At 38.1% G+C, this 15,785-nt stretch overlaps 1 protein-coding gene across 2 annotated transcripts in view; it reads left to right on the forward strand.

Annotated features, from left to right (window-relative positions):
• Positions 1-15,785, forward strand: part of LOC121655805 (WD repeat containing planar cell polarity effector) — a 99,469-nt gene that overhangs the window by 31,076 nt on the left and 52,608 nt on the right. For both annotated transcript variants that reach the window (XM_042010651.1, XM_042010650.1), the window contains exons 3-7: positions 542-586; positions 4,904-4,954; positions 8,088-8,158; positions 11,645-11,704; positions 12,750-12,864. In XM_042010651.1, the coding sequence (XP_041866585.1) occupies positions 542-586; positions 4,904-4,954; positions 8,088-8,158; positions 11,645-11,704; positions 12,750-12,864 (342 nt within the window). The remainder of the gene's footprint in view (positions 1-541; positions 587-4,903; positions 4,955-8,087; positions 8,159-11,644; positions 11,705-12,749; positions 12,865-15,785) is intronic.

Genomic DNA, 15,785 nt, shown 5'->3' on the forward strand with positions numbered 1-15,785 from the left:
AGTGTGACCTGGCCTCAGGAGCTGGTGCAGAGGCAGCAACAGTAGTGCAGTGATAAAGAAACGATGTGTTGTGCGAATCCGAGCCTGGCTGCTTATGGTTTTGGGCCTGCAGAAATAACACATTAAAAAAAAAAAAAAAAAGAGAAAAAGCCTCAGCTCAGCAGTTTGTGTGTTTGTGTGCATATCTATCAGTGTGTATTTCTGCTTGTTGCATGCTGAGTGTTTCTGTACCTGCTCGCAGATTTCTGCACATCTACTTTTAAATGTGTGTGTTGCATGTTTGCAAATCAGAGTTTGTCCCTCAGGTGGGCCGGGATGGGATGCACTCCTCGTCTTTATTAATACCCCTCAGCATGCCACCTCCATTCTGGCTTGGACCCCCCTCTTCCTACACAGAGTCTTATCTAAACTGAGGTGCTGGCAGACAGGACAAGCCACTGGCTGATAGCGATTGTTTATCCTACGGTTCGAAATTGCTGATCTGTCTTCTGCTTTTCCCTGACAGCAAGATGTTCATCTCTTTCTCTCTCTCACCCCACAGATACAGATATTGGCACCTATCAGTACTACGATAAAGGAGAGCCAGGTAAATACTGTTTTTATTGGATGTCTGTTTGTATTTAAGATGAGATGAATTTGTCTTGTTTTTGGAATGTATGTGAATTCCTCATATATAAAGAAGGGTTTTTTGATGCCTGCTGATACAGAGACTGTCGGTCCAGGGCCTTTCATTGTCTTACACCCACTAACCATATATATATACTTATCCACACAGAGGCTATTAGTATGAAGGATTTACACCCTAAAACCTTATGCACATACCACACACACAGATTATAAGGCCTGTGCAATTCTATCTCTTACACTCCCTGTGTTCTTGTTGACCCCAGGGTCCTGCCACACAGTGATAGGAAAACTAAACTGTTGACTTTCTCCTAGATCACATAGCAAGAGGCCCCATGCAGTCCAGCCTCATATTGCCTGAGGCCAGGAGGCTTCCCTTACAATCAGGAAGTACTCAGATCGTTTCCCAGCAGTCCTTGCAGCATAAATCCAGGCTACACAGCCTCTTTTGCTCCCCCCCAATCCCTTTCTGTATGTGTCTATAGTACTTTTATATAGCAGTCCAAATATATATATATATATATATATATATATATATATATATATATATATATATATATATATATATGTATATATATATATGCTATGTCTACCATATTTTCCGTTACTGTAAGTCACACTATTTTTTCATAGTTTGGCTGGTCCTGGAACTTAAACGTATAATTTAAAGACAACTGAGAAAGATTGGACACAAGCAAAATACCCCCAAGAATAAAATCCTATTCTGCAGATTACAAACTGCAGGTAGTAAAATACGCATCCGAAAACAGTAATTGAGCAGTAGTTGGCGGAGTTGTTCAGAAGCAACACTGAGGATCAAGAATTCAGTATTGTGGAATAAGATCAGGAGCTTGGTTACTGATAACTTGCTTTTTGGAGTTGCTGGCTTGTTATGTTAACTTAACCTATTCAGCCTCCCAAGTATGTTCTTTATGCTAACATGAAGCCGAATGTGTTCAGGTTTTCATCAGCATAAATGATTATGGGCATCATCACTGTAAAGTAAAAAAAACATACCTTCAGAATTATGATTTTTTTTTTCAGATGTTAGAAATGTAAATTAATTGTATGAATGGATCTGTATGAACATAAAGTCAATATCTGCACAGATTTACAGACCAAAGAATTTTTGTCATATGCTCAGTATCTAACCATGTCCTGTGGTGAACTTTTCAGGCTCAGCTCCAGCTTCTGCTCCCTCCTGTCTGAAAACATCTGTAAAATTTGTCCACTTCTAGTTTTTTTCCACCAAAAATATCAGGACTCAGTTTTCAGAAGGAAACCTTTTGTCATTTATGTAGAATTACATAAAATTTTAAATTGTAAAGAGATATATGACCAGCGATGCCACAGGTTGCCCAATTGCCATAGCCTAGCATGAAAAAACCAAACACTGGTTCAAATGCAGGTCTATTACATTTTCACTACAAATTTAATTACGGGAGAAAGTATTTAATTTAGTTCCTTTATTACTGATGATTTTGCCAAACTCCTTTATTTTATAGAAACAAATGGAAATTACGGAAGCTGGAAACGGCTGTGCTTGAACATTTTTTGAACATTGCTTTTTTTTGGCAAGAACAATTAGTAAAGCTATCTTGAGGTAAATACTTAATTATTTTTAAAAACTGTGAAAAAACAAGGGTATTTGTTAAATTTGTTAAAAGACATTGTCAGTAGGCATACTGAATAACCCATACTTGCTTCAAATTATTGTTACAGATTCAGATAACCTGCAACAATTACCAATTAAATTTGGAGATAACTACTAACTTTTAATGATCAAATCTCAAGGAAACAAAACTAGTTACTAGTTTCATTATTTCATGCTCTTGAGGAAATGCCTGTTTCTCAAGATAACCAGAAAATGTAACTTATCATGTGAAAACGAGCTTCGTTATCTCAAGATAACAACATGAAAAAAAAAAAATCATTGAAAAAATCACCACTCTCGACTTCCATGGGAAATATGTGTATAAACCACAATTACACAACATTAGAGTTTGAATGCTTAATAGAAAACAGAAAATGTGCATAAGCATAGAGCTGTCACCCAAAAAATAAATAAATAAATAAAAATTTGGACCTTAATCACGTCATGACGTGAAAGTTTTACCTGCAATTTCCACCGGGTGCGTGTGCGCCCAGTTTACTTTTGACAGAGCACGAACACATCAAGCTCAGCATTTCCGATTGGGCCGGACAGGAAATCAGACACAGGGACAGTGTAAAAGCCTCTGGTAATTTTCTAAATATAAGCCCCCGTGCAGATTTGTGCTCACTGAACCATGTAAACGGAACAAAAATGTGGCGCAGCCGGAACGCGACGCACACGGACCCTGTGGAAATATGAGGTAATTGTAAAAGCGTGAACGTATCACGTTATGACGTGATAAAGTCCGAATATGGTTTTGATTGAGGTTACAGCTCTATGCTTCTGTAAAAATGCACTAAAACTAAATGTAAACTAAAATCATTAAACACTGAACAAAACTAAGTACAGTGCAGTTAAAGTTTTGTTTTTGTTTTTTTTTTTTTTCAAAATTCTTTAGTTTGACGCAATCAAATGCAGTGTTTTTTCTTAGGAAATAAATCTGTGAGGAAATAGTAAAGACAGCTTTCATCTTTATTTATGTGTCTCATTGAGGGTAATGCAACATAATGACTAAATTACATTTTAAGCTGTGTTATGTTTGGCCCTTATATATTTACCCGTTCTAAATTCTTCCTGATGTAACTTATGTGGATTGAAATCAAGTGAGTAATTAAAATAAGAAACACTTATATTAATAAAGAAGTTTAATTTAGACAAAATTATTTGAGTCTATGAGAATTTGTGGCAAAATTTCTTCATAATGCAAAATATAAATATATTTATTTAATCAGTGCTTTTTATTGCATTTTTCTTACCATCTGCATGTTTTCCATTAACTCTGCCTCTATGATACTCTGTTTCTCTCTTCCATTAGTTTCCCTTTCCTTTTCTCCATTCTTTTTTAATTCTCCCACCATGTTTATTTAATTCTCTCTCATTTTGTGTACCGTGAGTCTCCCCGTCTCATCCCGTTTCTCTCATCACAGGGTTCTCTCCCTTCTCTCTCATCCGAGAAGCTGCCTTCTCTTTCATTCCAATCTTCAGTACAGAAACGATGCTCTTGCTCCCAAATCCTTTCATTTGGAGGATTACTAAAGTGTGGCTTGATATCAGAGTAGAGGGAGGAGAACGGGGAGGAGGAGGAGAGGAAAGAGAGGAAGGGCAAGGAGAGCAGAATCAGAATCCAAAAGTATCATAACACACACACACACAGCAGTATAACAACAGTTTGGGTCATGATGTGATTCCATATACAGTAGATTACAAAGTATACTAAACTGCAGTGTGCTCAGACAGTAATAATCTGGGTTTTTCTTATTAAAAAAAGAAAAAGAGGCTATTTAGCACTTAAAGCTTCTAAAATCTTAGCTTTACACATTTTCAAGATTGAAATGTCATCCCTGTATATGTTTAGTTTCTCTAAAAATCTCTATAAGAAGTGTGAGGGGATGGTTTGACTACATTTAAATAGGGAGAAAACAAATCCTGAATCAGACCTCTACACTTCCTGTTTATTTCTACATATTTGCCGTATTTTGATGTTTAGGGAACATCCAGATGAAAATTAGTTTCATGCTGAAAGCTACATGAAACATTGTGTGTGTCAGTGAGACTGTATTGATTTTATCTTTTTATATCAGCTTCCGCTGATATTTATGTTTACTCATCTGAAAGGTTAAATCTTTCTTCCACCTGCCCCCACTAGAGGGAGACCTAGACTTACTGGAGTGGCTCCGGGGGTCCCCAGCAGCCAACAACACCCCCATCCTCCTCCTCCTTTTCCTCCTCCTCCTTTTCCTCCGCCACCCCTCCTGGCCCTGTTCATCCAGCCCCAGAGCAGGTGCCCATGTCTGGGCCTGTCTAGCCCTTCACCCCCTTATCTGATTAATACTACTAATCCTGGAGGTGTTCCTGCCTGCCAGAGAGGCCAGCCACCAGACTGGCCACTTTCTTGCTTGGGGCGGCCAGGCCACGAGGCACAGTTATGGGTTGCACTTTGCCAACATGGCCCCCCTGGACCTAAGGGGATGTTTGAGCTCCAGCTTAGTTTTCAGTTTTTGTTTTTTTTTTTTTTTTTTACTTATCTACATCACAAAAAGAGACCAGGCTCATTTATCTGAGCTGTGTTGTTTCTATGTATTCAAACGAATCCATTCATTTGGCCCCTTTATTCTCCCCCCCCAGCAAATTCCCTGGAGCATCACTACTACAAGGAGAAACTCCAGTTCTGTGAAGGTAAGTTTCCAACACAGAAACCCAAAGACTGATTGACTCCTTTTTCTTTTTTCCCCCTTCTTATCCACCAGCTTTGTGTGAGTTTGAGCCCTAATCATCTCACTAGTGGATGACCATCTTCCAGAAATCACTGCCCAAGTCACTCAACTGTCCTGCTTCCTCTGTTCACTCCCTCCCTCTCTCTGCATTTCACCCAGTAGTGGAACACAAACAGCCTTATCAGGAGACAAACACTCATCCCCCTGCCCTCCCCTCCCTCCTTTCTCCTCTGACCCCCCCTACCAACCCACCCTCCACACCCTCATTTGCATGCATTTGTTTACCTCATCTTCCCACTCATTCTTAATAGAGAACTCTACTCCTTAATGGTTCGTGTTTCTGTAAGGATGAAGAGAGAGACTGAAATAAACAGATAGGAGAGTGATTGCACCACGTTTAAAGCAGCAGCTTTTCCCTTCCTCTTCATTTTTCCTCCCACCTAAGTTCTTGTATATGCGTGGGCAGATGCACAAATTCAATTAGCTGTTTTTTTTATTTTTTTATTTATATATATGCTTCCTTCACTCTGTTGAACCACTAGAGATTGATGAAAGGGGAATGGAGGGCTGAGAAATTAAAATGATGGGGCCTTGGTGTGGTTTGTGTTGAGATATGTGCTGCAAACTCTGGTTGCATTTGGGAGATAACTCAAAAGCGCCACAAGTCCTCACGATTAAATATTTGCTTCTCCTTAAGGATCGGGTTGTGTGTTTTGAAGTGACATTTTGCTTTCAGTGGAATATTTGGCTTTACAAATAAAAAATGAAAAAGTCTCATAACTGTTGGTAACAAGGGTAAGCAGTGGTTGAGTCATAAACTTACACAGAAATAAGCATCAGGCTTTATGTGCTTCTACTAACTGATGTCAATTAAATTCTTGTGCAATCATGACATCAAAGAAAAATGGTCACCATCGCTGTCTTTTCATCAAACATGCTTTGCAGTAAAGTTCCTGGTTAAATGACTTTGGACTTTCACCTTAAATTTCTTAACTTTTTAGTATGTTGTATAATGCCTGGAGGTATTTTAAAGCCATGTTGCAACAGTTTTTAACCCACTATGACCTAATGCAGCCGTAAAGTGATGCATTATCCTGGAAGAAAAAGCTGTGAAATGCAGTTTCTCAGCCTTTGGATGCTGCTGGGTAATAATGGCTCCAGGAATGTACTTACTAAATATCACTGTACCATCAGACTAGTCAGAAACACATATTGTGAACCCATAAGAGCCTGATGTGACAGATTTGTTTGATAGTTTCTGAGACATTTCGCTTCACTTTATGGTTAAAATGTTGCTCAAAATCCTGTTGAACACAATCTAATACTTGTCTTGTGCCCCCTAATAAATACCCAGAAGCAGAAAACCACATTATAATATTTTTAAAATATCACATGGTAATAAATGGTAGACATCCCCCCCAAAACATATGTTTATATTTTTTTTGTTACATTTTGTTAAAGGGCCAAATAAAGCCCTCATATTTAAAAAAAAAATTGACTTTTCTAGACATTTTTGTATGGCTCGGGCCTTAAAGGGTTAAGGTTAGAAAGTTACATAGTGCTACTTTAAGGAGGGGAAGCACATCCTATAAAAGGACTGGGCAATATGGCAGAACACACTATCACAATGTTATTTCTATACTGATCGTTCTCAGTCTTCACAGCCACAAATGATAAGATGATGCATTTCTGTTTGATGCTTGCGCTACAAGAACTTTGTTGCAAAGTCAGAGCGTTGCATTGGCCGTATTTGCGTAGTCACTGTGGTGATGCCTTTTCAAGCAATTAAACACAATTGCTGCATTTCCTGTTTTGGTGTTCATCAACAAGTTTGCACATGGTATAATTCTGTTTTCAGTTTTACTGAATACACACACTTCTATATTGCTCACCTAGTGGGGCTGATGTTGTCAACTGCTTTGAGAGTTTGAGAAGATTGCATGAGTTCATTGTAGGTCTTCAGCTAAACTCATTCTCTCTAACATTTCTGCTCACTTTCCTTCCTCAGTCTGCTGGCAGGTCATTTGTATTTTTATTGTTTATTTGTTTCTTTTTACCTGTTTGGTCAAAAAAGCTTAAATAAGGTAAAGTGGACTTCAATTTTTTGGTTCTTGAAGATGTTTCGTCTCTCATTCAAAAGGCTTGTTCTGTGATGAAGAAGGGAGGCGTCTTATAGAACTAAGAAACAGAAGTCCAGTTTACTTTATTCAAGCTCTTATGGTTATCATTATCTGGATCACTGAGAATCTTCGCCAGCATTTTCCTCTTTTAGGTTTTGTTAGCAGTTATCAACTAGCATGAAGGTGCGTTACTGCTGACTAGTGGACTGGAGTGTACTGAGGGATACATAGCTGGCTTAAAAGAAGACTCTTCAAGATTGATGTAAATTTAATCACAATCTAATTTTGAGACCATTTTATCAACTAGCACTGTCCCATACTGTGAAGGTTGCTGTATAACACTGTTCATGTAGTCTTTCCAATGAAAAGTGTTGAAATTTAATTAATGTTTAAGAATTTTTAAGAACTTTAAATTAGTATTTTCTTAGTCATTATTCTAATCAGTAGAACAGAAAATGTTATTTTTATATTTTTAATTAGCAGGAATGAGTAAAAACATTACAGACAAAATTTTTGTTTTTTGTTTTTTTTATTTTTTAAGCCTGTCCTGTCCAGCATCATAGCAAGCTGAATAACAGTCTGGTAAAATTATAGTTTTTAAGTTAGTTGTTTTGTCTAACTGTCAAAAAACAGTGAGTAGATTGTTCAAACTGAACAAACAGTCCTCAACTTACTGATTTATGCTGGACATTTCGGCATTAATTGGAAGTTGGAATTTTTTCCATTTGGTCAGATTACCAGCACTTTGGGGCACCTGCCTCATGTACCTGCATCTCTTCATTCTATGTGACCTTTAATCCATTTTTAAAACTTAAATCTCAGCAAAGATATAAAGTTTGGACAGTCTACTCTTTTTTTATCTACTCTCACATTCCTGTGAATTCCCACGAGTGCCTTTTTAAAAGGATATTTTCTCTTATGTCAGTGTTAAGTCACATGAGCTTCTGACTCTTCAGCTGTTTTTTTTCTCGGTAGCTCGAGGCTATTTGTGGACCCCCAGGAACCGCCGACCAGAAAAGCTACGTGATTCGCTGAAGGAGTTGGAGGTAACCGCCTTCTTAGGTGCACCCCCACCCCCATCTCCTCCACACACTCCACCATCCCTCCTGGCTTCTTCCTCCCTCTGGGGATTTTTGGAGTTTTCCCTTTCCGAAACGGCCGATTGATTAACAAATAGGGGCATTCTCTGCCACTCTCCCTCTCCCTTTACTCTCCCTATCGTTCCCGTTTGTTCTCCTCTCTCCCTCTGCTCTCTCATCACCTCTCTTTCGGCCGAACTCTGTCATCGAAGGGGATATTTGAGGGGATCAGGGGGCTGCAGGCTCTCCTCCTCCTCCATCCTCTCTTTTCCTCCCTCCTTCTCTTCCCCCTCCTTCCCTCACTCCCCCCCACGCTCTCTTCCCCTCTGTACTTGTGGCAATACAGACCTAGCTTTGTTTGCTGGAACCTGTCTATGGCTGTTACACACACACATGCACACGCTCCCCACCCATCCACCTCCCTCCTCTCACCCGTAACCATTGTCTGAAACCAGAAACACCCCAGCTCACCTCCACACCCCACCCTCCTCCTCCTCCTCCGTCCTTCTCTCCTCCCATCCAATCGCTCCAGCTGGGTTTGGAATGTGGCAGGAATGACTGACCTTACACTTACACACACACACACACACACACACCAGTGCTGCTTACCTGCATCCTTTTCCAAGTCCCTCCCACCTCTCTCTGAGGAGGAGCTGCTGCAGTGACCACCTGTGGTGGAAAGTGTCTACTACTGCGTACTACACAAACTTACACAACCACGGGTAGCTGTGGAAACTACATTTTTTCCTCATTCTTTTTATAGCCTTTTTAGACACAAGCTGATACCATGTTTATTTATGTATAGGTGACAAATCATTTGAAAATTACTTCTTAAATGTTGGAGAGCACTTATCTGGGTGCCTGAAGTAATTGCCAACTCAAAAACTCACAACTTGCCAGAGTTGTGCATTGAGTGTGCACAAGCACAGCTCTGGCACTTTGTCTGGGGACTTGCTATATCTGAAAATGTAACATTAACTGAGCCATTCAGATTTGCAGTGTAAAGTTGAAATGCTCTACAAAGTTATTCAGCCTCCTCCCTCAGTACCTCCCCCTAACTTTAGCTTCAGATGCTTCTGCATTCATTGTACCTCCAAAATGGGAAACAGAAACTCCATTAATCTTACGTTTTGCGTTATTATCACCAGTTCCAATGATTAGCTGTCATTCAATAAATTAACCCTTTGGTGCATAGTGTCCACTACAGAGGACACATATTTAAAGTCTGTTTTTTAAATGTATGCATGGGTGTGGATCGTACATTAGCAACTTCACTGGACATTAGTGAGTCACCAATACTCTGCCATGTATAAAGAATAAATACATTTGATACAGTATATATATACATACATTGTAATTACCAAGTTTGCCTCAGTGATTAACAGGACAAGAAAATGATCCAGGTGTTTTCATAGAAAATTTATATTATATTAATATGACAAGATATAATTTTATAAATGTTTTCATAGAGCATATAGAAAAATCAATACACTGAGTAAAAGTTAAAATAAGATAAAAAAAGAAAAACATCAATGTGCATGTCTGTAGAAGTAAAATATTTTATTTGTTTTGTAATAACTCATGCACCAGAGGGTTAAAGTAATCAAGTGGCTAATAATGCTCTACCAAGGAAATCAGACCTCTAATTGGCATTTATTAATGTTTTACCTGTAGGAAGTTGAATGATCCAATTTGCTATTAAACAGATAAGTGTTTAATAGCCATAAGTGTTATAAGTACAGCATTACCAGTATGGAACCAGTAACTGCTCTTACAAAAACAGCATCGGCCACATTAGGCAAGGCAAGGCAAGGCAAGGCAGTTTATTTGAAGAGCACATTTCATGTACAGGACAATTCAAAGTGCTTTACATAAAACAAAAGCATTACAGATATTTATAAATAGTAAAAGGCATCAACACATATTCACAATAAAATAATAAATTACATTAAAATGATTAAAAGCAAGATAAGTTAAAAAGTTTCCGTGCAGATTTCATGCATGAGAAAAGAAATGTTTTTAACCTGGACCATATAACCAAATAAGCTGGTGTTTTGCAATCCAGGGCCTCAGGACCAACTACCCTGCATGTTTTAGTTGTGCTCCTACTCCAACACACCTAATTTAGATGAATGAACTTCCTCATTAAGTTCAGCCAGCCTGTGAACAAGCCATTCATTTCATTAGGTGTGGTAAAGTAGGGTTACCTCTAAAACATGCAGGGCAGTGGGTCCTCACTACCAGGATTGAGAAATACTGATATAAGCAACAGTTTTTAAAACCCAACTACCAAACTTTGGCATATTTTCTCACTGAAGTGCCCTATAACAATGGCTAATTCAGCATCCTTTTTCTGTGTCCTGTCTCTTCTCTGAGCTCTCTGCATTCAGTAAAAGTCAGTGCGGGTTTGACTCTTATTTCTTGCTCTGTCCCTTTCTCTTTCTTTTCCTTGCTTCTTCTAGTAATATCCCCTTGGGTTTCTTTGCAAAATCAGCCATGGTGCTCGTTCAAAACGGCCACTGTGTTGATCGTCAGTCGCTACTGCGTGATGCACTGCCATGAAGCATAATGTGTCTGTAAAGTGATCCTTCAGGATGGAAAAAAGTTGTGAAATGCAGCTTCTCAGTCTCAGGACGCTGCAGGCAAATGACAGCTTTAGAAACACAGAGTTTTATAGTCGTAAAGTTAAAAAACTTAAATACAGAGGAATGGAGCAAAAATGAAGTCCAAAGTTTATGGAGCCAATGTGTCATGGAGAAGTTATAGTGACATTGATAACTGCTTTAATAACTTGGGTCAGTTCAACACAGGACTCAAAATAATACCAGGACTAAAAGGTAGATCCAAAGTCTTCCAATTGTTCACAGTCCAGCTGTAGATGGAAATGTTAGAATTTGAGAAAGAGAATCAGTTTGCTGTGTGGTCTGATCTCTGAGACTGTTTATTGTATGCTTTCTCAGACATTGTAACATGCTTTACAGGTTTACTTACTACAGTTCTCAAAAGAGGCAGACCCTGAGGAAGGTAGGGACACATTAGAGCTGTGGGTCACTCACCATACCAGAAATGATCTTCTTGAATAGAGGTGTAAATTAATGGAGGAGGAAGGAGCTGCTGCAGTGTCTGTTATTTGGACCAACATATGTAAAAGACATTTTATTAAGATCTCAAGAACTGTGTCAGCTTGTGGAATAAGCTGACACAGTTTTGCTATTTGTCCATATATGTTTTTGTGTTGGTCACTTGTTGTTTTTCTAATTGTACAGCACTTTGGTCAACACTGTTGTTCTTAAACATGCTTAAAAATAACTTGATTTGACTTGAAAAAGTCATGTCTCTTTTAAATGTCTCATTTCTGTTTTTATCTAACAAAACTGCAACAGCTGTGTGTTCTTGTTAGAAGTTGTATTGTTGATCTTTGTCTCTTCATCTGTTTCCATCGTGTTCATTCAGGAGCTGTTGCAGAGCAACACTTGTATTCACACCAGATGGAGAAACAAGTACTGCTGCCAGGTACACACCCTCCCCACCCAGCAACCTACAATGTACAGATAGACACAAACGCACAATCACAAAACGTCTTAGCTAGTCCAGACCAGTCCCCAGGATGTAATATCATTTATTAAATAATTTAAGCTAAAGAAACATCTCAAACAATCAGTTTTTCTAATTATTATGTTTCTGACCCATATAAAAACAGATGTCTGTGTATAAATATGTCTAAAAAAAATCTTTTTCATGCATACGAACTGTTTTGTTGTGTATGTGCATGTAAGCGCCTCTGCACAAATAATAGAAATAATAGAAAGCAGCTGCAGCAGGTGCAGAGAGGCTTTATTTACCTGTAAACATGTATGACAGGAAATATATGTTAACTGCTATGTTATTTTAAGCAGGATACCAGCACTAAGGATAAAAAGTTACAAGTAGACAAGTTAGAAATGAATCAGTTCTATATGAAAATCATGTGATTCATTACAGCCCTATGTAACCATTACAATTATATTTGTCTAGGACTGGATAGGAACTCTATCAAATGATTTCATGGGTTCTATATCCAACCCTAGAGCTTGAATAAAGCTGCATTCAAACTTTCAGCTGTGTCTTTGTAACTTGTGAAACACAGAAGATTTTAAAGAATCATTGTTTCATTAACCAACATCACAAATAAAACTTTCTCAAAGTACTTTAACATCTGTTCAGCATCAAAAACCCAGTTCAGGACCTTAGAGTCATTGACTAATTCCAACTTTATGAAGTCCTACAATTCAATTTCAATAATAATTTAAGACATTTATGCCTCTTTTTTTTATTGGAAAAGTGATTAAAAAAAATTAAATTTAGTTAAAAAATAATAATAATAATTGCAAAAGTATTCCTTATCACTCCTTACTGTAAAACATGGTTCAAGTTTCCGCTTAAAAACTTATGTAGCTGAACCGGCATTTTGTAGTTCTGATAAAAATCCTGCCCTATAACATCCCTCTGACTCTGATCTCCATTTTTAAATAATCTTTAGATATGAGTGGAACAGACATTAACTGCTGGTGTTTTCTAGATGGTGATGAGCAGTGGAGTCCTGGTGACCCTTACTCTCAGTGGACCTCAGCTTGAACAAGTGTGTATAGACCGCACATTAGTGGGCCGACTACCAGCCAACACAGTGACTGATGGTGAGTTAAAGACATGTTTATTTCTACCTTCACTGCAAAAATTAGCTATATTATTATAAAGACAAAAACAAACAACTTGAGAAGATTCAGAGTATAATCAAGTGAAATAATCTGCCAGCACAGTAAGATAATTGCACTTGGTAATATTTCCCGAAATAAGAAAAAATATCTTGGCTTTAGAGAAGTGAGAAATATCTTAAACAAGTGGTGAAACTGTGTGCAGTGCATGTGTGAGTGCATGTGTGTTTTTTAGGTTGGTGGTTGTGAGGGAGAAAATTAGTATAAAGACAGAGACCAAAGAATCTTTCTTTCCATCTAACCTTTACATCCCAGCTGCTTGTGGAACACTAGCCTAACTCTAACTTGGCTTTAACCCTAAAACAAAGTTTTTGTAAAGGTTTTACTTCCAAAGTTTGAACCTCAAACAGTCACGCATTTCTATTTAAACACATTTTTAAGTCACAATGACCAAATGTTGTGTGTTTTCTAAATATTGTGGTGCATCATATGTATAGTTACACATTTAAATTGTTTTTTGGTGTCAGAACCGACATTAGGACCTATTGTTTTCTGTTGGCCAAGCTGACCGCTCTCCATCTTCCTACATCACTTCTGGTGCTGCGTTTACAGTCACAGAAGTCAAATTTTCTCCCAAATGACTCGAGAAGTATTTAATAGCATATTTAAAAGTGTGTTTTTAATTAAACTAGTTTCTACAATATTTTTCTAAACACTGATTTAAAAGGGGTTGCATTTCATGCTCATCATTAAACACAACAAATTTCTTATATTTTATACTCACTCATTCACTAACACCCATGTTTTAGTCACTCGTTTGTACTGCAGGTTTAATCTCTGATAGCTACAGTTATGTTTGTTCACGTTTTTCACAGTTAGTCTTCTTTTAGGTACTCCTGATGGTTCTCTGCTTTGTTTTCTTACAGCAGCCTTAAGATGTTTAAGTTTCTATAAGCTGTAGCTGCTGTTTGTCTGGTTTTTCTGTTTTAGATTTTGAATGTACAGTTGTTGTTTTCTAACTTTTTTTTTATGTTTGTGTCCTTTTTTCTTTTCTTCACTCTCTTTCTCTCCTCTTCTCATGCTCCTCCTTCTTTTGTTCCCCATTAAGTACAGCATTATTATGTAATTTAGCAATAACCAAATTAAAAAAAAAGAAACAACACTCAAATGTCAAGGGGAACCTTATATCCACAAAGCTTTGTTCTCTTTATATCAAATAAGCTCCGTCTTGGTAAAGCACATTTGTTCAGCTCAACCAGCAGCCAGACTGTCATTCTGCTTGCTATGATGCTGGACATGATAAGGTTATTAAAAAACTGTCTGATTAGTCTTTGAATGATTCATCAGAAGGCTCTTCTTTACTCTTTAGTATGCATTATGATTTATAAGAAAATTGTAAATGTGCTTATTTCTGTTCATGCTTATCAGAGCTGATGCAACTAACATGCTCATCACCTCAGTTAAAAATTCCCTTGTATGGCTAAAAATTTTCACTAAAATAAATGATGGTTTATGTATGAGTCATATGCTCATTGCAGTTAAAACAGATTTCATCACTGCTTCTGCCACAAGAGCTGACTAACGTCTGCCCACAGCCTCACATAAACAAACCTACAAACTCATTTAAGACATTTGCATTTAAATGTTTAGTGTTTCAAAAGATATGACGTCATACTGCCACGCACTTTCTCTTCTTCTAACAGCACTGTTTACACCTGCTCATCCCACATGGAGCCTCCAGACACACACACACCAAACTCTCCTCAACACTTTGTCACGCAAACACTCTCTCACCAACATAACAGGTGCCACAGGTGAGCCAAGCGACTCTGCTAGCTAATTGCGGGCAAATCCTTTTGTGCTGCGTGTGTCCAGGGGCCTTCCCTTAAGAGCATCCATCAGTGTTTTTCCTCCATCGCACGTTCCTCCAGGGAGCACCGCCCCCTTCGCGCTGCACTGTCTCGCTCTGCAGACCTGGCAGGAGAGAATAAGAGGCCGTGGACACTAGCCCAAATCTGCTAATTATTTCTTTCTTTCTGTATCAATTATTTGTTCATAACACCGCCCTCCCTACTTCCACCCGGGGTCTCCAGACACTTGATAAAGCCCCCATAGTGCACAGACACACACAAGCACACACTTTCTTACATACAAACATGCACACATTTGTATGTAATTACTAAGGCACATAAAAAAAATACAAACGAACAAACACTTACTGTAGGTTTGCTCACCTTTAGAAACACACACACATACACACAAAAAGAACTAACATGCACACGCTTGCATGCAAGATGACACACACACATACAGACACACAGGTACACAGTCACCTCCTGCTGCGCTCTATTCAAAGCCTCAGAGGCACTAATTATTAGAGTAATGGTTGTGAGAGGGCGGGTTCCGGGGATTGTGTGTGAACGTTGGGGGGGTGGGGGGGTTTGTAGGAGGCTAGAGGTTCTCACATCTGCCACTTGTTAAATTAGCCTGAGACAATTAGAGTAGAGAGCCAGACCAGATCACACCATCCAATACATTTACAATCCACAATTACAGAAACAGTTTATAATTATAGTCAAGTTGTAATGTGTGTGTTTGTGTGTGTTCTGTCACATATGTCTGATTGGAATAAATTATTATTGTTTAATTGCCTGTATATTTACTCTCAGACATGTCCGATTACCCATTACTGATTAACCTAAAAAAAAAAAAAAACATACAAAAACATAAAAAATATTTTCCAAAATTTGTCAAAGAAACTCTTCATACTAAGAAAAAATAAATAAAAATAATATATTTATATGTGTGTGTGTGCGTGTGTGTGTATTAGTCATGTTGTATATAAATATGAAAAAATCTAATAGGCTAATAAAAATAGGCTCAAGAGGTCCAACACAACAAAT

The sequence above is a fragment of the Melanotaenia boesemani genome, chromosome 16, assembly GCF_017639745.1.
Source record: "Melanotaenia boesemani isolate fMelBoe1 chromosome 16, fMelBoe1.pri, whole genome shotgun sequence".
NCBI classification, from domain to species: Eukaryota; Metazoa; Chordata; class Actinopteri; order Atheriniformes; family Melanotaeniidae; genus Melanotaenia; species Melanotaenia boesemani.